At 45.9% G+C, this 25,017-nt stretch overlaps 1 protein-coding gene across 3 annotated transcripts in view; it reads right to left on the bottom strand.

Annotated features, from left to right (window-relative positions):
- The window catches only part of dscaml1 (Down syndrome cell adhesion molecule like 1), a 494,811-nt gene that overhangs the window by 60,401 nt on the left and 409,393 nt on the right, over positions 1-25,017 (bottom strand). For 2 of the 3 annotated variants that reach the window (XM_078426581.1, XM_078426583.1), the window contains 4 exons: positions 19,327-19,466; positions 11,056-11,212; positions 4,937-5,054; positions 18-181 (listed from right to left, as the gene is read on the bottom strand). In XM_078426581.1, the coding sequence (XP_078282707.1) occupies positions 18-181; positions 4,937-5,054; positions 11,056-11,212; positions 19,327-19,466 (579 nt within the window). The remainder of the gene's footprint in view (positions 1-17; positions 182-4,936; positions 5,055-11,055; positions 11,213-19,326; positions 19,467-25,017) is intronic. The other variant, XM_078426582.1, reaches the window with a different exon arrangement.

Raw genomic sequence — 25,017 nt, 5'->3', positions numbered from 1 at the left:
CGGGTAAACACACTCACCTTGCACCAGGAGGTTGACAATAATTGTGTCGAAGCCCCAGGTATTTGTGGCCATGCAGGTGTAGTACCCAGAATCCTCTGCCTTGACTGAGCGAAGAAACAGGGTGCCATTGTTGTAGATCATTCTGTGGCTATCGACTTGCACTGGGATAGCAGAGTGCTCACTGCAACACACACCAAACTCTAGTTAATTAACACACAAGATGGCACGGCACTTCCAATGACTTCCCTTCCCATTGAGATTTCTCCTTGCCACACATCCATACAAGGAAGGGCATGAAGTTCCAGAGAGACTGTGCAGATACCATGTATTGGAAAGGTTCCAGTAATTAAGGGATAGGAGAGGCATGGGTTGTCCTCATTGAAGCAAAGAAGGTTTGGGAGGAGATTTTATGGAGGTGATTTTATGGAGGTGTATGAGAGCATGATGGGTCTTATTTAGGGTGAACAGAGCAAAGTTCTTTGCCTCAGCCCATTGGTTAAGGATCATGAGATATATAGACATAAAAGTCTAAACATACAAGGGGACTGTGATGGAAAAAAATATTACTTCGAGGGAAAATAAATTACTCAGAGAAAAATTATTACCCAAAGAAGAAAATATTAGAGTGGTTACAAATTGGGATTTACTGGTTATAACGGTGGTGGAAACTGAATTAATCAGTGCCTTCAGAAGGGAATTGGATGGGTGCTTGAGGGGATAACTTGCAGGGATACGAGGAAAGAGGAGGAAGATAATGTGATTGCTTTACCAGGAACCAACAAATATTTGTGTGGGAAGGAACTGCAGGTGCTAGTTTTCACCGAAGATAGACACAAAATGCTGGAGTAACTCAGAGGGTCAGACAACATCTCTGGAGGAAAGGAATAGGTGACATTTCGTGTCGAGACCTTTCTTCAGACAGGCCCGAGGAAGGGTCTTGACCTGAAATGTCACATGTTCCTTTTCTCCAGAGATGCTTCTTGACAGGCTGAGTTATTCCAGCATTTTGTGCCTATCAACATATACTTGTGGGGCCAAATGGACTCCTCCAATGCCATAAGAATTCTATATTCTTGTGATTCCGTGAAGACCAAGTTTTTTTAGTTGGTTGTTACAATATTACATAAGTTGTCACATAAGTAGGAAAGCTTCTCGACACATTATGTTTTGCTGTGTAGCCTATATTGCCTTCTTTTGTCTTGCCTTTGTTCACTTGAACTGGGGTTAGCAACTCCAGATGGGCATAGTCATAAGGTCATATGATAGGAGTAGAATTAGGCCATTCGGCCCATCAGGTCTACTCCGCCATTCAATCATGGCTGATCTATCTCTCTCTCCTAACCCCATTCTCCTGCCTTCTCCCCAGAACCTCTGGCACCTGCACTAATGAAGAATCTATCTATCCCTGCCTTAAAAATATCCACTGACTTGGCCTCCACAGCCCTCTGTGGCAAAGAACTCGACAGATTCACCACCCTCCGGCGAAAGAAATTTCTCCTCATCTCCTTCCTAGTCCTGGAGCTTTGATCATACAATGACCTGATCAGTGACCTCACCCTCACGTTCTTGCTATTGGTCATGCTCCACTCTCGTCACCGCCTCCCCTTGGCAATTGGATGACTCTTTACTCACAACCAAAGAACCAGTTTCCCCCGAAAGGAAAGACGCAGAGAACTGGAGTAACTCAGTGGGACAGGCAGCGTTTCTGGAGAAAAGGAATAGGTGACGCTTTGGGTCCGTACCTTTGTTCAGACTAAAAGATTGGTGTGGTGTGTGGGGGTGGGGGGGGGGGGACAGATGACCTCAAGAGTGGACTCCTTAATGGTCCAATGTTGGCTGGGGAAGATGGGCTAACATGCGGGATACAAGCATGCGAACAGTGGAACTAGTAATTTAACTAAGTGGGGGGTGGAGGAAGTTAAGGGGGAGGAAATGCAGGAGTTACTTGAAATGAGAGAAATAAACGTTCATGCAGCTGGGTTGTAAGCTGCCCAAGGGGAATTGCTTTGGGATATGGTCTGAAGAAGGGTCTCAACCACATCACCTATTCCTTCTCTCCAGAGATGCTGCCTGACCCGCTGAGTTACTCCAGCATTCGGTGTCTGTCCACGGTGTAAACCAGCACCTGCGGTTCCTTCCTACACACTTGCTTTGGGATGTGCTGGGTCACCAGAGGCCCGAGGGAAACCCATGCAGTCACAGGAAGGATGTGCAAACCCCACACAGAGGGGACTGGGGCCGAACCCCGGTCACTGGAGCTGCGAGCCGGCGACTCTACTGGTTGCAGCGCTCTGACCCCCACAGGCCATTCAAAGTTGTTAAAGCGATTTTATTTAAAGCTGCAATGATTCAGCCTGCGGTTGGCAGCATCAGTGTCCTGGAAATAAATGTTCGGTTCCTGGAGAGTGCGGGGAGTTCCTGGAGGGCTGGAAAACCATTTGCGTGAGGTGACCGAGCTAGACTGTGAAGGCCTGGGGAGGCGGACCTTCTGATCACATTCACTAACGGATTCAGGAGACACTGCTCGCAGGGGCGCCTTTCAGACACACACAGAAACATCCTGCATGCAACCTATTTGCAGGAAGGAACTGCAGACGCTGGTTTAAACCGACGATAGACACAAAAAGCTGGAGTAACTCAGCGGGACAGGCGGCATCTCTGGAGAGAAGGAATGGGCGACGTTTCGAGTCAAGATCCTTCTCCAGACTATTATAACCTACTTGCAGCCTAGTCTTCCTCCCAGAGAATGTTTATTTGGTCAACATATGGCAGAATGACATCGTTTGGGTCTCAGCTTCTCCGAGGTGGGGGAGATGTAGTTTCAGGCTCCATTTTGTCCATGTTGCAGGAATCCATTTATCACAATTGCCCAGAATGAATGCATTTTCTTTGAACGTTTTTTTAAAATGCTTCTCCGCATTCCCTTTTGTTAGATCATATATAATACAGAGATTATTACCTCCAGTTATCTAGATTCCATCATTCTAAACGCAGGGCATGGATTATTATAACATTAAAAATTTAAGGAATAATATCATGCACTGTAGTTTCAAGGTTATGGTATCTTGTTTGGTCAGGAGTGTTATTATTTGTCAGACTGCAATGCTGCCCCAGTTCTTGTTATCATCCTTCATCTCTCGATGAATATCATTAGACATCTAAGCAGCAATCATTTCCATGGCAACTGTCTACGCTGTTTGCATCATTGGTCAATGGTGGCATCATTCTGAGGGACAGAGAGACTTGTCGGTATTCCCATGCTCCCCACACGAGCTCCATCACAATGCAAGAACTCAAAGAGCCCTGGAAAGCCTCCTGGTGGGGGGGGGGGGGGGGGGGGCATTGCAGGCCAAGTAAACCCTCTCCTTCGACAAACACATCAAACACATCACAAAGACAACCTTCTTCCACCTCAAAAACATTGCCCGTCTCCGTCCATCCCTCTCCTCCACAGCTGCAGAAACCCTCATCCACGCCTTCATCACCTCCCTTCTGGACTACTGCAACAGCCTCCTCTATGGTGCACCCTCAAAAATCATCAATAAACTTCAATACATTCAAAACTCCGCTGCCCGTCTACTCACACACACCTCGATCCGTGACCATATCACCCCCGTCCTTTATAAACTCCACTGGCTCCCCATCCCCCAGAGAATCCAGTACAAAATCCTCCTCATAACCTACAAAGCCCTCCATAACCTGGCCCCATCCTACCTGACCGACCTCCTCCACAGGCACACTCCCACCTGCACCCTCCGCTCTGCCGCTGCCAATCTCCTATCCCCCCACATCCGGACTAAACTCAGATCCTGGGGGGACAGGGCTTTCTCCATCGCTGCTCCCACCCTATGGAACTCACTACCCCAAACCGTTAGAGACTCCCCCACACTCACCACATTCAAAACATCGCTGAAGTCTCACCTGTTCAGTACTGCCTTCAACCACTGAAGGTCACCTCACCTTCTGTCTCCTTTCTCTGTTCATTTATTTATTTACTTATTTATCTATTTATTCATTTCCCCTATGTTCTCAAAATCTCTGTAAAGCGTCTTTGAGTATATGAAAAGCGCTATATAAATAAAATGTATTATTATTATTATTATTAAGTATCGGAGAGGGATCTCAATGCTTTATGTGTGGGAGGGAACTGCAGATGCTGGTTGACACCGAAGATGGACACTAAGCGCTGGAGTAACTCAGCGGGATAGGCGGCAACTCTGGAGAGAAGGAATGGGTGACGTTTCGGGTCGAGAGTCAGGGGAGACACAGAGATATAGAAGGGGGGTAAGACGTAACAACGAGAGATCAAAGGGGCTGCTGATCCCATCACTCCAGATTTTTACCACTGACAGATTGGCCTCACTGATTTATGATCTTGAGGTGGGGGATTCACGGGTTAAAGGCATAAGATCTAACCATGTGATCTGTTTGCTTGACGCAATCTGCCAAGTTAACCTATTTGATCTCACACCCATCAGAGATAGAAACATCGAAAATAGGTGCAGGAGTCGGCCATTCGTGCCAGCACCGCCATTCAATATGATCATGGCTGATCAGAAAAAATCAGTACCCCGTTCCTGCTTTCTCCTCATATCCCTTGGTTCGGTTAGCCCTAAGAGCTATATCTAACTCTCTCTTGAAAACATCCAGTGAATTGGCCTCCACTGCCATCTGTGGCAGAGAATTCCGCAGATTCACAACTCTCTGGGTGAAAAGGTTTTTCCTCATCTCAGTCCTAAATGGCCTACCCCTTATTCTTAAACTGTGACCCCTGGTTCTGGGCTCCCCCAACATCGGGAACATTTTCCTGCATCTGGCCTGCCCAACCCCTGAAGAATTTTATATGTTTCTACAAGATCCCCTTGCACCCTTCTAAATTCCAGTGAATACAAGCCCATTCTTTCGACATTCCCTGTGTTCTTCCCATCCCACCTACCTGTCTTTGGTCCACTTGACGGTGGGACCTGGGTCACCCACAGCTCGACACGGCAGAAACACATCTTTCATCCAAGGCGTCGTGACTGTTCCTCCGAATGCAATAATCCTTGCTGGGGCTGCAATTCAAATTAGGGAAGCTTTACCCTTTCGAGTCTGCAGCTTGCTCTATGTTATTTACCACATAAAATAGTGTGCACAGTATACATCAACCGATAAAAAGGATGTGCAACCCAGAGCTTGAAGTCTACAAGATATTACACAACACATCAGCACTTTGTATCCACTGCAGATTCACCTCCAAGTCACACAGCCTCCTAACTGGGGACTCTAATCACTGTTTCTTCATCACTAGTGGATCTGAAAGCTGGAACTTGTCCCTCCCCGACAGGTTGGTGGGATCACTTCCACCAAAAGGACTACTGTGGTTCAAGTAAATGGTCACCTTCACCTTGTCAAGGGTGATTAAGGACAGGCGATAAATGCTGGCGACATTCCATAAATAAAAAGTATGGATAAATGTTCAATGTACCATAGTGTAAGGGGTTTAGAGCATTGGATATTTGGGCATGGTGCCTCACAGCACCAGAAACCCAGGTTCGATCCTGACTGCGATGCTGTCTGTGTGGAGTTTGCACGTTCTTCCTGTGACCGTGTGGGTTTTCTCCGGGCGTTCCGGATTCCTCTCACATTTCAAAGACGTGCTGGTTTGTCGGTTAATTGGCTTCTGTAAATTGCCCCTCGTGTGTCGGATGAGAAAGTGGGATAACATAGAACTAATGTACGGGTGATCGATAGTCGGTGTGGACTCTGGCTGAAGGGCCTGCTTCCACACTATATCTCTGAACTAAACTAAACTATCCACAGTTCACAATCATCGTGCACAGGACATTGCAACAGGTACAAAATAGTGCACACAGCACATGGCACTTTGAGTATTGTGCGTTACGCCGTCTACAGTTTGCAATTACCATGCTAAATAACATTGTAACATGCAATGCAGAGTATTTAAGGACTGTTTAAAGTATGGTGTGTAATGCATTGAACAACCCCAGGCCAATTCAGGAGAAAAACTCTCTGACAACGAAGAGCAGATTCGCGGCAGTGTTCGTGACTCATAAATCCATGTCCAAGGTGTGTCGGAATATTGACTACAATGATATCCCTCCTCCATGACTAACCTTAATGGATAGCTTAAGCAAAGAGCCATGGATTTGTGTGCTCGTGATCACCTTACACTTCAAATGATTTTGAATAATTCATTTGCGATTGCAAAGTACCGACTGAGGTATTGTTACACTGATATCAACGGCACTCCAGCATCCTGTGTTCTGCGTGTGTAATATAGATGATAACGAGGAGGCTATTTTACCCACTCACAAGGTCCCACATTTCCCTCAGTCAATGTCTACAACTGGAACCTAGCAACTGGGCTCTTGGGAACAGTTCCCACTTTTTGTCCTGCTTGGTGGGGTGGGCTTGGCACTGGGGTTATCACTCAACTGAATGCTGAAAGTGGGGTAAATAGGCAATAGAGGAAAACATTAGTGGGGGATGGGACTGCTTTGTGAGTCAGCAAAGACTAATTGGGCAGAAATAGCCCTGTTCTCAGGAAACATCGGAGATCCCATGGAATGGCAGAGTTTGGCTTAACTCTAGGGGGATTTCACAGTATAAAATAGCAGCCTGGGACTTAATGCCCTGGTGTTCATCTGTGGGGCTATGGTCAAGGGGTAGGTACAAGGAAGTGTCCAAGAGCTGGCATTTGGTCTCAGCACAGCACTTAAACACTAAATAAAAGGACACAAAGTGTTAGAGTAACTCAGTGGGTCAGGCAGCATCTCTGGAGAACATGGATAGGTGACATTTCGGTGCTCAATTGTCTATTGTCTATAAGGATCCTTCTTCAGATTCAGAGATGCTGCCCGACCCGCTGAGATCCTCCAGCACGTTTTGCGTCCTTTAATGTAAACCAGCATCGGAAGTTCCTTGTTTCCATGTTCTCACTCAACGATCATCCAAGGGGAGACCGACTAACTGGGTCTCCAGTCACTGGGCAACTGTACAACCTGAGAACAACAATGGTCTACTCTGGCAGGACTGTGTAGCTCAGCGCAAAATCACAGTATCACCGGGCCATTTGTGGAGCTGCGGACTGAGATTTCCAGCAAGCAAGATTGTTCCTTCAGTTGTGCTGTCCTCCGACATTCTCCCTTTCAACTCTCCAATAAGAATGGCAGAATCTTGCCAATTAGCAGCAACTTCAGTGATGTGCGAAGGGCGTGTGATACTCACACCACCGCTTAAGCGGACAAATTTATTTGCAGGCTGTTTTGTTCGGTGAGTCTGTTTACCATGCCTCCACACTCCAGGGACAGGTAGACTGAAGACAAGGCTTCAAAAGGGAATTAAATCCCTTTTGCTGTCGAGATGCCAAACTAACAAGCAACTGTATCAACTGCTCTTAATGAAACAGCGAGCTCGAGAGGCAGAAAGAGGGAAACTAAGAGCATTACTTACCTTGTTATCATTTACCAATGGAAGGACTTGACCTGTGAGGTTAATAATACCCGTTCAGCACACAAGCTGACAATGAGCATTTACATAAGATTGGCAGAAAGGCTCGCTGATTGAAAGTTCAATCAGATATTGAAAGAAATTAAGAGAAGATCACTGTGACAAAACAGAGATGCAGACAAGATGCAGCTCACAGCTTAATCAGCACACCTTCAAATGCTTCAAAAAGAGAGCATGAAACTAAATTGCACACATCAAACAGCAAGGCATTTGTTAGTGCTGTACACCCTTCTGATGAAATGGCTATGGGTGTTATAGCTTCGAAAAATAAACCAGCTTTGTCTGTCTGTTAACCCATTCTGGTTTGCGAAATCTGCCGTTCATCTGTACTGACATTGGAACAATTCCATTCTTACTTGCAGCAGCATAACAGCTCTGCAAACACAATATAGATAATATATAATAAACTAAAATTTCACAAAATTAGTAAATTAAATTCATTCAAAATTCAAGTGTCTTGGACCTGGAATATTAATTCTGTTTCTGATTCCACAGATGCCATTGAGTTTTCATAGCATTTTGTATTTTTATTTAGTAAGAATATAGAACCTGAAACGTAGAACAGTACAGCTCAGGAACAAGCCCTTTGGCCCACAATGTCGGTGCTGAACATGATGCCAAACTAATGTCCTCTGCCTGCGCACGATCCATATCTCTCCAATCCCTGCATATCCATGTGCCCATCCAAAAGCCTTGTAAATCTGCCGTCCACCACCACCCCTGACAGTGCGATCCAGGCACACACCAATCTCTGCATAAAGAACCTGCCCCACAGTTTCCTTTAAACCTTGCCCCTCTCAACTTAAAGCTGTGCCCTCTGCTCTTTGACATTTCCAATATTATTCATTTGTGGTGTTGAATGGGGCTTGGTGCCATTTTGTCACAGGAACTACTTGAGGGAGTTTGTCAGTGGGCCAGAGATGGACTGGTGGCTGGGAGGTTGGGATTAATTCTCCACCCCACACAAGGTGGGCCACAGGTCACTCTAGGTGCTCTAACACGAACATTTAAACAATGCACGTTGAACTTTTATGTTTAATGCAATGCACGTTTAATGGAACTCAGTTGACTTCATGTCACTTTGGAGATACGGTGCTGAAGCAGGCCATTTGGCCCACCGGGTCTGCACTGAGCAGTGATCGCTCTGCACACTAACACTGTCCGACATACACTAGAGACAAGTTACAATCTTTAACGAAGCCAATTCATCTACAAACCTGCATGTCTTTTGAGTGGGAGAGGAAACCAGAGCACCCGGGGAAAACCCACACGGTCACAGGGAGAACGTGCAAACTCCGTACAGACAGCATCCATAGTCAGGATCAAACCTGGGTAGTATTTACTTCAAAACTTGCAGTATTTTGAATTTGGTAATGAACACGCTCGCCTGTGAGTGATCCACAACAAAGGGATTACATCACTGAACAAAAAGAGTATCCTGCAGATGATAGAAATCTGAGATAAAGCTGTCAAGGCTGGAAATACTCGGCAGAACTCTCAGCTTCAGGGACGGGAAAAAGATTCACGTTTCAGGTCTTTGGCATCTGACGAAAGCCATCATTGTTACCTCTGTTTTTCTCTTTCTCCCCTGATGTGCTGTGTCCTTCAGACTCTTTTCACTGAACTGGTTAACGCTAGTTAACTGGGAGTTTGGTGACACATGCATGGGGAAGGGGTGAGCAGTTTAGCAGAAGAGTGGTTACAATACTGGACTGTAATTCTTAATCTAAATCCCACCAGGGCAGCTGTGGAATTTAAATTTAAAGTAATAATCTGGAATTTAGGGATAAAATCCAACAACAACTAGTTTTAATACCGATGGCAACCGAAAATTATCGGATTGTGACAACCCATCTGGGCCACTAATATCCTGTAGGAAGGAAATCTCCTGTCCTCGCACAGTTTGAACTATATGTAGCTCCAGACCCACTCCCTGTGGTTGCCTCTGAAAAGGTGTCTGAAATGGCCAAACAAGTCATTCACCAGCTGAGGTATGTCAGCGGAGGTCTTCCAGTTTGTGCTGAGATATCTGGAACTATCTGTGGTTGTTCTATCACCTACTGCAGCCCTTTTAGAGCAGTGTCTCAGGGCCAAACACTGCCCTCACCCACCTCCTGCCTCCTCCCATGCCCACAAACCCCACAATAGGCACTGGCACAAAGCAGGCACAAGAGAGCAAAATAAAGGAGAGGAGCTGGAGGGAAAGCACAGTCGATGTGTCATGTCCGAGACCCTTCATCTAGAGATAAGAGGCCCAGTCATGTATAGTCAAAGAGTCATACAGTGCGGAAACTGGCCCTTCGGCCCGACATGTTCCAACCTAAGGTGGCACAGTGGCGCATTGGTAGAGTTGCTGCCTTACAGCACCAGAGACCGGGGTTCGATCCTAACTACGGGTGCTGTCTGTACGGTGTTTGTACGTTCTCCCTGTAACCAGGTGCTGCCTGTACGGAGTTTGTACGTTCTCCCTGTAACCAGGTGCTGCCTGTACGGAGTTTGTACGTTCTCCCTGTAACCAGGTGCTGCCTGTACGGAGTTTGTACGTTCTCCCTGTGACCGGGTGCTGTCTGTACAGTGTTTGTACGTTCTCCCTGTGACCGGGTGCTGTCTGTACGGAGTTTGTACGTTCTCCCTGTGACCAGGTGCTGTCTGTACGGAGTTTGTACGTTCTCCCTGTGACTGGGTGCTGTCTGTACGGAGTTTGTACGTTCTCCCTATGTCTGTCTGTACGGAGTTTGTACGTTCTCCCTGCGACCACAAGGGTTTTCTCCTGATGCCCCGGTTTCTTCCCACATTCCAAAGACGTGCAGATTTATAGATCGATTGCCTTCTGCAAATTGCCCCAATTGTATAGGAGGGGAATTCTGTAAATTGCCCCAACTGCTGAGGTGACCCGTTGTCTCGTCAAATACATTTCATTGTACCGTTGGCCCTGTGCCAACCTACATATGACAAATTAAAAAATGTATTATATTATTATTATTATATTATTATAGGATGCAAAATTGGAATAAAATAGACCTAGTGCACGGGTGATTGTTGGACGTTGCAGACTCGGTGGGCCGAAGGGCCTGCTTTTACACATTAAACTAAACTAAAGTAAAACCAAACTGAACTAACGTTCCCGACCTCAAGCGTCCTTTTTCTCCAGAGATGCTGCCTGACCTGCTGAGTCTCTCCAGTACCTTTGTGTCTATCTAACTAAACTGACCATGACCATGCTGACTAAGCTGCCCCATCTGTGCTAGTCCCAACAACCCACGTTTGCCCCATTTCCCTTTAAACCTTTCCCACCCATGTACCTGCACAGGCTTCTTTTAAAATGGACAGGTACACAGATAGGAAAAGTTCACAGGGAAATGAGCCACATAAGAGGCCAGGTTGTGGACAGCCTTGGGATCCTGTCTCCTTGCAGGAATTTGCACTGCATTTCATCTCTCATCATTTCATTTGCACTGTGTCCCTAAATGCAAGGTGCAGTTGCAATTACAGTTGATCCATGGATCTGTGTCAAGGGGGGGGGAGTGGTAATAGCGGACGTACCCTTTGCTGCAGGTTCACCGGTGACCTTGTGGCTGGTGTTGCCTCGTCCGGCCGAGGTGACGGCCGCCACCCACAGCAGGTACTGCTGCTTGCTGTTCAGGTTTGGGATCTGGTAGTACAACGTCTCCGGCGAAGCCTCGTATTCACTGGGTGCCTGCTCGAGAGAAATAGTGTTGGATTAGTCCGTAGCTGCTTCATCTGTCGTGTTGGGCAGTGGGTTACAGTCCAGTCTCAACCGTTCAGTCACTTCAGTCTGAAGATGGGTCTCGTCTCAAAACGTCACCTATCCATGTTCTCCAGAGATGCTGCCTGACCCATTGAATTACTCCAGCACTTTGTGTCCTTAGAGTCCAGTGCCTGCTTTATCCAACTGCTCAGCTTCCTACACTTGGTATGCAATAGACTGGCTGTATTTAGAGAAGTACCAGACACCCAGTAGTAGTAGGAGGATTGTTATTACGTGGAACGTTTGTGTTTATTTGGGCTGAAGTTTAGAATTACTTACAATCGCTACAGGATATTAAGGCCATGAAAAGCAAAAACAAAGAACGATAAATTATTTTGTGAGGGGGAGAATAGCAAAGCTGGGAAGTTATGGTAAACCTGCACCAGGGTGGCACAGTGGCGTAGTTGGTAGAGCTGCCAACTTGCCGGCACATTGCCGGCGACCCGGGTGGATTCTGACCGCAGCATTTTACTGTACACGTGACAATAAACGAAACTAAACTAACCGTGACTCTATAAAAGGTGAAAATGTCGCTCGTTGCAAACTGTACTTGGTCATGTCTTACCAAGAGGCACCAGCTTCAAATAACATTTACCAACTCATTTGTAGGAAAGAACATGCAGTTGCTGGTTTAAATCGAAGATGGACACAAAACGCTGGAGTAACTCAGCGGGACAGGCAGCATCTCTGGATAGAAGGAATGGCCGACGTTTCGGGTCGAGAGTCAGGGGAGACACAGAAATATAGAAGGGTAAGACGTGACAACGAGAGATCAAAGGGGCTGCTGATCCCAACACTCCAGATTCTTACCACTGATGGATCGGCCTCACATTCACATTTACTCAGGTGAATGGTTTACCAACTCATTCTCTCTTTAATTAGACCGAGGTAAATGCAACTTGGCCAGTTTCTATTTGCGCACCTGTCATTCTATTGATTTTGGTTTCTGGTTTACAAATCATCTTGCTGCAAGGAGATCAGGAAAGACACAAACAGAGAAAGGAGGTTGCCTTCTTTACAAAGCCGGGGGAACGCTGGCACGACAGTGACAAGGTGACAGGAGGTCGGCAAATTGCTACTTATCAAAACCTCTGCTTCAATATTCATTTCACTATCTGAGCTGCGCGTTGCCATGGAGTTGTAATCTGTTCATCAAAGCGGCTAGTTAAAACCATGGGGATCTGATACAGTTATTTTGCTGGCATGTTGTCAAAGTTGCCTTGGAGAAATCTACAATACCACTGGAAACAATACTTCTAACTCTGGCGAGAATATATCACGACAAAAGAAAAAAACAAAGTCATTTTTGCAGGCCTGAATTCATAGTAGGATTTAAAATCAAAATGTCCCAGAAAAGCAGATCGACATAGAACCCTCCCATTGTCAGTTGAATGTATCAATAGAAATTATTCTCCCTCCACAGGACATGCTGGCTTGCAGTGTTAAAATATGATGGTTCTTTCTCTGGCTGTCTCGCTTGTGAATGGTGTGAAGCTGGACTTGTCAGCTGCAGGAGGGTCATATTAAAAGTGTGCAGAGACCGTTCTCAGTGCCAAGGATCAAAAGGTGATGATTTTAGGCCTGCAATGTCCTAATAAGGTGTGGTCCTTGCTGGGGGAGCCTACATAGGGCTGTCAATCCTTCACCATTGCCCCGGGCATTCAAAAATTAATCTGCAGAATGCAGCTGCAAGCTGTTCTGGAGAAAAATCACAGCGTTTTAAATGAAATTCAGCTCTTTTTCTTTTCCCCAGAAAACTTGTTTATTCATGGTCAATATTCAGGCAACTCAAGGCGGGAAGGGATGGGACGACCGCTAATCAAGAAATGTCCGTTCAGATGGAAGTACGGTTGTTCTCTTTCCAATTCGCTGTGTGGTGGTGGTATGTTCATAAATCATTGGAGCAAGTTAGGCCATTCAGCCCATCAAATCTACCCTGCCATCCAATCGTGGCTGATCTATCTTTCTCTCTCAACCCCATTCTCCTGCCTTCTCCCTGTAATCTTTGACAGCCTTAGTAATCAAGTACCTGTCAATCTCTGCTTTAAAAATACCCAATGACTTGAACTCCACAGCAGTCTGTGACAATTAATTCCACAGACTCACCACTGGCTGAAGAATCTCCTCCTTACCTCCTCTTTAAGGTGATTTGCAAAGATAGATGTGTCAGGAGATGGGAAAATGGGTGGTGGGGGTTGAACATGTTGACAAAAGACAGGTATTTCCCCAATTAGTGGTGGCTCTGACCCTTGGTGACCAAATAGATTGTTGCACTCTGGCTCAGCGACTCAGGTCAATGTGGCGGCACAGCAGTGCAGCTGGTAGTGCTGCTGCCTCTCCACGCCAGAGACCCAGGTTCAATCCTGACCTCGGGTGCTGTCTGTGCAAAGTTTGCACGTTCTCCCAGTGACTGCATGGGTTCCCTCCGAGTGCTCTGGTCTCCTCGCGTATTCCCAAAAGGCGCGGGTGTGTGAGGTTAATTTGCCTCGCTAGAAAGATTGTCCGTAATGTGTAGGGAGTGAATGAGAAATTGGGATAAAGTAGAACTGGTGTAAATGGGTGATCGATGATCGTTGCGGACTCAGTGGGCCTGTTTCCATGCTGTTACACTCAAACTAGAAACTAAAACAAATCCTACAATGGAGACTAAAGCACAAAAAGGTGAGGCTGGTGTTGGCGTTGTGGTATTGAGGGAGTGCTTCAGTGGCTGGCTGTGATGCCAGATATCTGGCGTCTCCCACTCCTAAAGTATTCCACGCTGGTTTTGTGAAGAACAGATTGCCCCAATCTCCTAGTCAATATTTACCCCTCCTTACAAAACAGAATTGTCATCAATTGCTGTTAGTCAGAACTTGTTGGGAGTAAATTGACTTCTGTGTTTTCTCCATTATAATAAAATCTATACTTAAAAGGCACCTCAGAGCCTTTGAGGCATCTTGAGTTCATTAAAGCTGCTTTAGTAATGCAATTGATTTTTTTTCCTATTAAAAGTATCTCCCTATTTGAGTTACAGAAGCACTACTAAATGGTAGAAAGAGACTGACTAAGGAATAGTAATGTTTAAAAAGCAGGGGGAAATACTCTAACATGGTACTTGGCCTGGACCATTGCTGGAATAGACAATAGACAATAGACAATAGGAACAGGAGTAGGCCATTCGGCCCTTCGAGCCAGCACTGCCATTCAATGTGATCATGGCTGATCATCCACAATCCACCCTGTTCCTGCCTTCTCCCCATACCCCCTGACTCCGCTATCTTTAAGAGCTCTATCTAGCTCCCTTTTGAAAGCATCCAGAGAATTGGCCTCCACTGCCTTCTGAGGCAGAGAATTCCACAGATTTACAACTCTCTGACTGAAAAAGTTGATAGGTTGATTTACCGGCATTATTCCTCCTTATCAGCATTTCTAAGATCCTATATTGCATCCTCTTCCCATGTGAGTATTGCTATTGGTTTATTAATGCAACACCTACCAAGATACAGGTTTTTGTTTCCATCCTTCCCACTTACCAAATCGTACTACACGGTCCCCAATACAATCAGCCCATACATAGCTATCACAGAGAGTGCAAAGGCAAAAACACCAGAGAGCAGAATGTAGCTTTACAGCATTATTGCATTACAGTTACAGAGAAAATGTCCATTGCCTGCAATGAGATAGGTTGGAAGATTGGGACTACACCCTAGCTTATGGGAGAACCATACAGAAGTCTGATAACTGCGGGGAAGAGAAGCTGTTCCCGAGGGAGAGGAGAGAGGAGGGAATGACCCGGGTGGAAAATCCTTGATTATGTTGGGTGTTTTTTGGGGGGAATGTGAAGAGTCAATGTTGGGGAGGACGGTGGTATCGACATGCTTTAACATCCATTTATACTGTATTCTGCTGTAAAATGGGAAAATCGCAGAGAGTATGAGCAATGGTGAGGATGGAAAAATGGTGGGGAATTAATTTATTTCCTATGCTGGCTCCAATTCAAAATGTCCAAAAAATGTCAATTTAAAAAACATATAGGTGCAAAAAAAATGCCAATCAAAAAATCCTGAGAGGAAGCTTTTTCATCAAGTTTTGAATGTCCAAACCAATCCTACATTTAAGGCAGACACAAAATGCTGGAGTAACTCAGCGGGTCAGGCAGCATCTCAGGAGAGAAGGAATGGGTGACGTTTCAGAAGGGTCTCGACTCGAAACGTCACCCATTCCTTCTCTCCCGAGATGCTGCCTGACCCGCTGAGTTACTCCAGCATTTTGTGTCTACCTTCGAATTAAACCAGCATCTGCAGTTTTTTTTCCTACCAATCCTACATTTGATTGGTGTAGGGAGGAACTGCAAACTCTGGTTACATTTAATTGGTGCCTTTCTGAATTTAATTTTTCCATTAAATTATTGCAGTTGCAATGCAATTGTCCCAGAGTTTCGGGCAATTCACAGACGATTTGGGGATTGATGGGAGGGGGAGGGGAGATGTAAAGCTGGAGATTTCAGGATGACATTCTGAATTAAAGGACGTTCTTTTTGGAAGGTGATGAGGAGAAATTTCTTTAGTCCGAGGCTGGTGAATCTGTGGAATTCTTTGCCAAAGAAGGCTGTGGAGGCCAAGTCGGTGGATATATTTAAGGCATAGATAGATAGATTCTTGATTAGTACAGGTGTCAGAGGTTATGAGGAGAAGGCAGGAGAATGGCGATAGGAGGGAGAGATGGATCAGCCATGATTGAATGGCGGAGTAGACTTGATGGGCCGAATGACCTAATTCTACTCCTGTCACTTGTAACATGACATTACGGAAGGCTCCCTGCCTTTATGTGAGCTTGTGTCACAACGTCTATTAAATTGGAGTCCATGGAGCTCTGGGATCTGAGGTAAACCCTCTGTTAAACAACAAATTCCAGGCGGTCAGCCTGTTTGTGACAGATCAGCTGCTCAGGCCCATGTTCTGTGGTCTGGAACCTGCACAATTGTGCTGGGCAATTGTGCACAGGTCAGAGTGAACTACACTGGGTAGCTCCATCAACATCAGCATGTACCGAGAAAGCCCGGCTCTCAGTTACTGTGTTTTTGCACATCACTGAACTATACCAAATCGCTTTTACATTTATACCCAGTTTCTGAATACAATTAAATTGTTTTCAATATTTGCTGAGTGGAAATTGAAGCCCTGTATTTTCTGTATGAGAGTGGGTGTTATGCTGCTTTTATTCAGATGATATTTGATTGATGCTTGTTAATGTTTGAAAGGAATTTGGCTTTGTAGAGAAAAGAAATCCCCACTTGATATCAGAGGATTTACATTTGAAAGGATGCATTTTAAAACATTATTAAACCGCTCTTTCCATGTAGCAGTTTCATATTATGAGTTTCATGTGGAATTATGATTTAATGGAGGTCTGAGATTATTGATTCGTTTCCAACGTGGTCTTTGTGCTGAAGGGGTTTGTGACACTTCCATCACTCCCTGGGACTGCCTCTGGATGAGGCACCAGATCCCCAGGTCAACGTTATCCCCAGTGGGCTGGTGAGACGAGGATACGTGACCTCCACAGAAGGGCAGCCTTCTCGGGGAGCCATCAGTGCCAGGTTTGACTGCAGGCCTGAAATACTCTGGGGAGCCTGAACAATGTTTCCCTGTCCCGCCTCACTGCCCAGAGACATGCATAAGCATACACAGTGGGAATGGCAAAACTATCGGATTCTTTGGTTAAAAAGCTACCTGGTTCACGAGTATTCCCTGGGGCGGGGGAGGGGGAGGGGGAGGGGGAGGGGGAGGGGGAGGGGGAGGGGGAGGGGGAGGGGGAGGGGGAGGGGGAGGGGGAGGGGAAGGCAACCTGCTCTCCCTGTGGACACAACACCAGGCCCATCAACGTGTCTGAATGTCAAATGCCTCCCCATGCCAGTCACCACCAATTATGGACAAAATCGAGAGGAATAGATCGGGTAGACGCACATTCTCTTGCCCAGAGTAGGGGAATTAAGAACCAGAGGACATGGGTTTGAGGTGATGGGGGTAAGATTAAATAGGAACCTGAGGGTAACTTTTTCCACACAGAGGATGGTGGGTGTATAGAAAGAGCTGCCGGAGGAGGTAGTTGAGGCAGGTAGTATCGCAACGTTTAAGAAACATTTGGACTGGCACACAGATAGGGCAGGTTTAGAGGGATATGGTCCAAAAGCAGGTAGGTGGGACTAGTGTAGATGGGACATCTTGGTCGGTGTGGGCGTTGGGTTGAAGGGCCTGTTTCCACGCTGTCTGTCTCTATGACTATATCGCCAGGTACTTGAATGATTAGGTTTAGGTTTATTAGTGTCATGGGTACCGAGGTACAGTGAAAAGCTTTGTTTTGCATGCTCTCCAATCAGATCAGATAATACTATACACACATATATATATATGTTAGGATATATATCCGTTAGGATAGTTTGTCTGTTTGTTTTTATGTTATGATTGTTCTTGTAAAGCGCTTTGAGCTCCCGATAAGGCGCTATATAAAATAAATGCTTATTATTATTATTATTATTATTATTATATATATAAATATATATATAAATATATATATATATATATATATATATATACATAGATATGTAATCAAGGCAAACTCATGTATGAGTGATAAAGCAAAGGGGAAGATGCTGAGTGCAGAATATAGTTTTCAGCATCATTAAACATCAGTTCCATAGACAAAGTCCAATGTCTGCAATGGGGTGGAGGTGAATAGGGTTGTACCCCAGCTTATGGAAGTACAAGTCAGAAGCCTGATAACAGAAAAGAATAAGTTATTCCTGTCTGGTGGCATGCGCTTTCAAACCTCTGCATGTTCTGCCAGATGGAGGTCGGGAGAAGAAGGAATGGCCGGGGTGGGACGAGTATTCGATTATGTTGGCTCCTTTTCTGAGGCAGCGTGAAATGTAGATGGAGTCAATGGTGGAATGTCCGGTTTTTTTATGACGGTCTGGGCTACATCTACTGTACATCTCTCCGTAGTTTCTTGCAGTCTTGTGCAGAGCTATTTTTCAAATCAAGCTGTGATGCAGCCTGGTTTGTGAGAGTCATTAGAGACATGCCAAATGAAGTCATAGAGCAATACGGAATTAGCGCAGGCAAGTGGATTAACGTCAGCATAAGTGGGCATGATGGCCAGCATTGATGTGGTGGGCCTATGGGTCCATATCTATTTGGTACATCTCTATGTCACTATGACTATAAATGTCAATATCCCCAAATCCACATGCTATGAATAAATAAATTCTTTAAAAAACACACACTTCATATTGCAACTGTGTACCTATCTACCTAATACCTTGTTGTCAGCGGACTGTAGGATACTTGGTTCAGTCAAACAGGTGAGGTGCCAGAAGACTGGACAATAAGCAATGTCATTCCCTCTATCCATCTCTACCTTGTGGTGGACATTAGACGTTGTCTGTGTAACTGATGTGCGACAATGCTGACAACTACATTCTGCTCCCTTTATCATCTCCTTTGCTCTACCCATTGTACGTGAGTTGGACTTGATTGTAATAATGTACAGTGTTATCTGATCAGATAGCACGCAAAATGTTGCTTTTCGTTGTATGTGTGACAACAATAAACCTAAACCTAACATCAGATCTTATTGTGTGGGGATGCAGCTCAACTGCGCTCAAGAGAGAGTTAGATTCAGATCTTAGGGCTAAAGGAATCAAGGGATATCGGAAAAAAGCAGGAACGGGGTACTGATTTTGGATGATCACAGCCGTGATCATATTGAATGGTGGTGCTGGCTCGAAGGGCGAATTCTATTGCACCTATTGTCTATGTTTCTCTGTTTCAAGAGGCAGATTGGCCTATTGCTGCTCTGATTTCTTACGATGTCAAGGAGGAGTTCAATAGGGAAGCTACAAGTTTCCCAGCCATCATTGGATCAGCAATAAGGGGCTTGGCAGGATGACTCTTGATCTGACCCTGGAGCTATCTATCATTTCCTGGTGTTCCTGGGAGAATGTTGCTGATTATTTAATGTTAATGCATAGATGGGGGCGGGGGGCAAGAAGATTCCCAACTTACTGGTTGCCCAGACCCTGGGCTCGAACAGAAGATGGTGTATTTGCGGATGATCCCATTTGGCTTGGTCGGGGGGAGCCAGGACACGACCACGCTGCTGGCTGAGGAGGGGACGGCTTTGACTCCTGCAGGTGGACCTGGAACTGAAGCAAAGAAGAGGCAAAGTGTGAAATAAAGCGAAGCCGCTTTAACAGAGCTTAGTCGAGCTGGTTGTTAATTCCTAGAACACAGAACAGCATGTGCCACAGACAACCTGCCTTTTCATCAAACACACAAAAAACAAATTGAAAAGCTTGCTTGCCAGAGTCCCGATTGATCAGCACTTGTTTTCACAGAGATCAAATTACTCATTTCATGATGTTAAGATCTGTAAGAAATATCTGCATTATGCAAGTCAACCACTGATATTCCGGCAACTGGTGGTCCGAAACCTTCTTTAATCCGGATAAAATTACGAGAGCGTACGTGAAATCCCTCCCGGAAGACCCCCCAAAAATGTGCTGCCTTGGCCGGGTGAGGCAGCCGATCTTGATCTCGTTGGGACTTCAGCGGCCGATCGGCGGGTCGAATTTTGGCCCCTGCGGCCGGGGCTATGGATCTCCGCTGGCAGATCCGTTCCCATTGCCAGCAGGGAAGAAACTGTCCCTGGATCTGGAGACGTGTGTTTTCAAACCTCCGTACCTCTCGTCTGATGGGAGAGGGGAATAGGGGGAATGACGGGGCTGAGGCTGGTCCTTGATTAGGTTGGTGGTCTTGCCGCGGTAGCGCAATAAATGTTGTGCCTACATGGTTTTTTCCAATCCTGGTCAATGAAATAAAGAACTCGGTATACTAACTCTCACCAAGATGAATAAATGGGAATACTGAGTCACCTCAATGCTTCGAAGAGACAGGAATTCAATTCAATTCGCATATCAATTATCTTAACTGCTGCTTGAAGAGTTAATAATAAAACACGCAATCAATCTGCTGAGAAATAGTAAGGCTCATCTTTTAAATCCTTTCCTGTCATGCCTGTGCAAAATAAAAGATTGGCTTTTAATGGTTAGCGATGATCAGATGCTCACAGCTGGCCCACCCTCTGAATGCCGGGACGTGCCTTGGTGTGTCCTGTTTGGAGCTGCTACACTCAGCAAAAGGTGAAGTTGTGTGGGCAGACGGGGGAGTTCAGGATCATCCTGACCTCTCCTTAGGAGGACGGCCTGAGACATCTTTCAAACTGGGCACCGATCATTCTCACCGTGACATTGTTCTGTTCTTACATTCTGCAAACTAAACGAGGCATTGTTACGGACAGCTGGGTGAGTGAGGGGAAATAATCTCAAAGTGTGTTTCTTTTTTAAAGAACCATGTCTGTCTGTCGATACGAGTCTGAAGAAGGGTCTCGGCCCGAAACATCGTCCATTCCTTCTCTCCAGAGATGCTGCCTGCCCCGCTGAGTTACTCCAGCTTTTTGTGTCTATCTTGGGCTTAGATGACTGATCTCTAAAATTTGTTCACTATATATACATCGTGCAATGCATTGTGCATCGCCAACTTGCCAAGTCATCGTTGATGCCAACTCCCAAACCTATCCCTTCCAGCAAAGGTGGGGAGCAGCTCATCCTATGGGCGACCCAGTAGCACAGCTGGTAGTGCTGCTGCCTCACAGCGCCAGAGGCCTGGGTTTGCTGCTGTCCTTGGAGAGTTTGCACGTTCTCCATGTGATTGCGTGGGTTTCCTTCGGATTCTCCGGGTTCCACCCACATCCCAGAGACGACGGGTTTGTAAGTTAATTGGCCCTCTGTAAATTGCCCCGAGTGTGTGGGAAGTGGATGCGAAAGTGGGATAACATTAAAAAAATTATTAAAAATTATTTTAAAATTATAAAAGGACTGGACAAGCCAGATACAGGAAAAATGTTCCCAATGCTGGGGGAGACCAGAACCAGGGGCCACAGTCTAAGAATAAAGGGGAGGCCATTTAAAACTTGGGTGAGAAGAAACTTTTTCACCCAGAGAGTTGTGAATCTGTGGAATTCTCTGCCACAGAGGGCAGTGGAGGCCAATTCACTGGATGGATTTCAAAGAGAGTTAGTTAGAGCTCTAGGGGGCTAGTGGAATCGAGGGATATGGGGAGAAGGCAGGCACAGGTTACTGATTGTGGACGATCAGCCATGATCACAATGAATGGCGGTGCTGGCCTGAAGGGCCAAATGGCCTCCTCCTGCACCTATTTTCTATGTTTCTATGTTAACTGGTGTGAATGGGTGATCGATGGTCGGCGTGGACTTGATGGGCTGAAAGGCTGTTTCCAAGCAGCATCAATCATTTTATCAATCAATCAATAAATACCAGGCATACTGTTCACATCCTTGTACCCTTCATTATCACCTCTTCAACAGCCAACCATGACCCATTATGGACTCCACCCTTCCTTGGTCATCTGTTGCCGGCCCTGATTTGTTCTGGCCTATCCTTACCTCCAGTTCCGTCCCCTCTACTGTCAGTCTGAAGAAGGGGTCCCGACCTGAAACATCACCCATCCTTTTTCTCCAAAGTCGCTGCCTAATCCACTGAGTTCGTCCAACACTTTGTGTCTATTCATGGGAATATCACCCACCGCAGACTCCCTTTCAAACCACATGCCTTCTTGACTTGGAAATGTATTGTAATTCCTTCATTGTTTCTGAGTCGAGATCTTGAAACTGATGGTGCAACAGCAAATGGGGAGAACCTTCACCACACCACAGGGCCCACAACCCTCACATCCCATCAATTACTTAAAGAATGGATGAAGGCAGTAAAGCACTAGTTTGCTCTTTGCAAAGAAAAAGTAAAGTCCAGCATTCACAAGTTATAGGAGTAGAACTAGGCCATTTGGCCCATCGAGTCTACTCCGCTCTTCAGAGACCTGGGTCTCTGGCGCTGTAAGGCAGCAATTCCTCCCCTATACCACTGTGCCACCCTTACATACGTTTTGGCAAGCTCCACCAGTTCCTTTTTTGGCCCGATGCACACGACAAATCATGAAAAGGAGGTATCACAAAATGCTGGAGTAACTCAGCAGGTCAGGCTGCATCTAGGAGAGAGGGAATGGGTGATGTTTCGGGTCGAGACCCTTCTTTAGTCTGAAGAAGGGTCTCGACCCAAAACGTCACCCATCCCCTCTCTCCGAGATGCTGCCTGACCGGCTGAGTTACTCCAGCATTTTGTGATACCTTCGATTTGTACCAGCATCTGCAGTTATTTTCCTACACAATCATGAAAAGGACGTTTTATTTCTCAAGTTACATCAAAATATAACTATCACCTATCCCTGAAGATAGGCACAAAATGCTGGAGTAACTCAGCGGGTCAGGTAGCATCTCTGGAGAGAGGGAGTGGGTGATGTTTCGGGTCGAGACCCTTCTTCAGACTCAGACTTCAGACCTGACCTAAAACATCACCCATTCCTTCTCTCCAGAGATGCCGCCTGTCCCGCTGAGTTGCTCCAGCATTTTGTGTCCATCTTCAGTGTAAACCAGCATCTGCAGTTCCTTCCTACACATTGATCTACTGTATCCCTCTTAGAGGTTCAGCATCTTGTTTGCTGTAGGTCACCATTCCTTGTAACATAGCTTCACTGGAGGAACATGTAAGATTTCACAAATCACACCTTTATTCCTCTCCCAATCTGCTCTGAACATTGATTTCTCTCACTTCAGGTAGCCCCAGCAATCCCTCTCCCTATCCCTCCCCCACCCAAGTCGCACTAGCTTCTCATTATCACCCTACAAACAGCTAACAATGGCCTGCTTCCTTTATCATCGTTACTTTTTTTCCATATCTTTCATTCATTGTTCTTTATCTCTCCACGTCACTGTCTATATCTCTTGTTTCCCTTATCGCAAAACAGTCTGAAGAAGGGTCTCAACCCGAAACGTCACCCATTCCTTCTCTCCAGAGAGGCTGAGTTACTCCAGCTTTTTGTGTCCATATTGGGTTAGTAACCTTGCTTATAGGTCCTAAGAGATTGCTGGTCAATATGTGGGCAGTCACTTCTCAGGACATGTTTAGGCAGCTGGATATAAGGGTCCAGAGATATTCATTGGACCTCTGTAAACTGAGGGCCTTTCTTGGTCGTGGCTTCAAAAACCTGGCCACACAGCTGGAGTCAAGCATCAGAAGATTCTTGATCATAGTTGAGGCTTGGCTAGAGTGGATGTGGAGAGGATGTTTCCACTAGTGGGAGAGTCCAGGACTAGAGGTCATAGCCTCAGAATTTAAGGGCGTTCTTTTAAGAAAGGAGGTGAGGAGAAATTTATTTAGTCAGAGGGTGGTGAACCTGTGGAAATCTTTGCCACAAAAGGCTGTGGAGGCCAAGTCAGTGAATATGATCAAGGCAGAGATAGATAGATTCTCGATTAGAACGGGTGTCAGAGGTTATGGGGAGAATGCAGGAGAATGGGGTTAGGAGGGAGAGATAGATCAGCCATGATTGAATGGTGGAGTAGACTTGATGGGCCGAATGGCCTAATTCTGTTCCTATTCCTTATGACCTTATGACATAAGATCCTATGAGTGCTATATTAAATTGAATTGAAAGATACAGTGTGGTAGGCCCTTCAGCCCACCGAGTCCGTGCTGACCAATGATCACCTGTTCACCCTGGTTCTGTGTTGTCCCATGTTCTCATCCATTTACAGAGGCCAACTAACCTACAAACCCGCACGTCTTTGGGAATCGGGAGGAAACCAGAGAACTCATGGGGGGGGGGGGGGGGGGAAACCACACGGTCACAGGAAGAATGTGCAAGCTCCACGCAGACCGTACCTGAGGTCCAGGTCATACCTGGGTCTCTGGCGCTGTAAGGCAGCAACTCTACCGCTGTACCACCGTGCCACCCGATCATGCACTTAGGCAGGCTCCGCCAAACCAATCATGCTGTGGGCAGAACTACCCCACTGGCCGCGAGAGGACTTCATGGATTGTAGGATAAATGAACTGAAAACATTGAATGAAGCATTGTAAGATAAGACCACTGACACGTCATTAGGTGGAAGAGATTCCGTTGCAATGATCCAGTCACCAAAGCTGGGAATGTTAAATGCTGCAATTTCTACCGTTATTGATTATACTTCAGAAATAACCCATCTGGGACATTAATATAGATATAAAAAGCATGATATAAATGTGAGTCTTCCTTTCACATAAAAGATGCACAGGACACAAATGTAGGGTGACTGGATAAGTAATCAGAGACAATCCGCAGAAAGATTTTTCTTAAACAGAAAACTGTTGTGATTGGAAAGCACTGCTGATATAGGGTAAATATTTGAAAACTAAGATAACTAAGTGCAAATAAGCCCACAGTTAACAAAGATGAAACTATTACAGCATGCAAAAGGGTGCCGGCCTAAAACATTGCCTGCTGGTATACTTCACCAGATGCTGCCTTACCCACTGACTGAGTTCCTCCAGAAGTCCATGGCAGACACAAAATGCTGGAGTAACTCAGCGGGTCAGGCAGCATCTTGGGAGAGAAGGAATGGGGGACGTTTCTGGTCGAGACCCTTCTTCAGACTCCAAGATCAGGGTCAAGATTGCAGCAACTTCAGTCCCATTTGCCCCAAGACCCATTGCTCTTAGCAGAGGGTTCAAAATCCAAAGGGTGGCACGGATTACAAGTATGGTTAGGGTTAGTGGGGAGGGCTAGATTTTTAAGCAGAGGGTT

The sequence above is a fragment of the Rhinoraja longicauda genome, chromosome 32 (genome assembly GCF_053455715.1).
Source record: "Rhinoraja longicauda isolate Sanriku21f chromosome 32, sRhiLon1.1, whole genome shotgun sequence".
NCBI classification, from domain to species: domain Eukaryota; kingdom Metazoa; phylum Chordata; class Chondrichthyes; order Rajiformes; family Arhynchobatidae; genus Rhinoraja; species Rhinoraja longicauda.
This window is presented reverse-complemented; position numbering and strand designations above follow the sequence as displayed.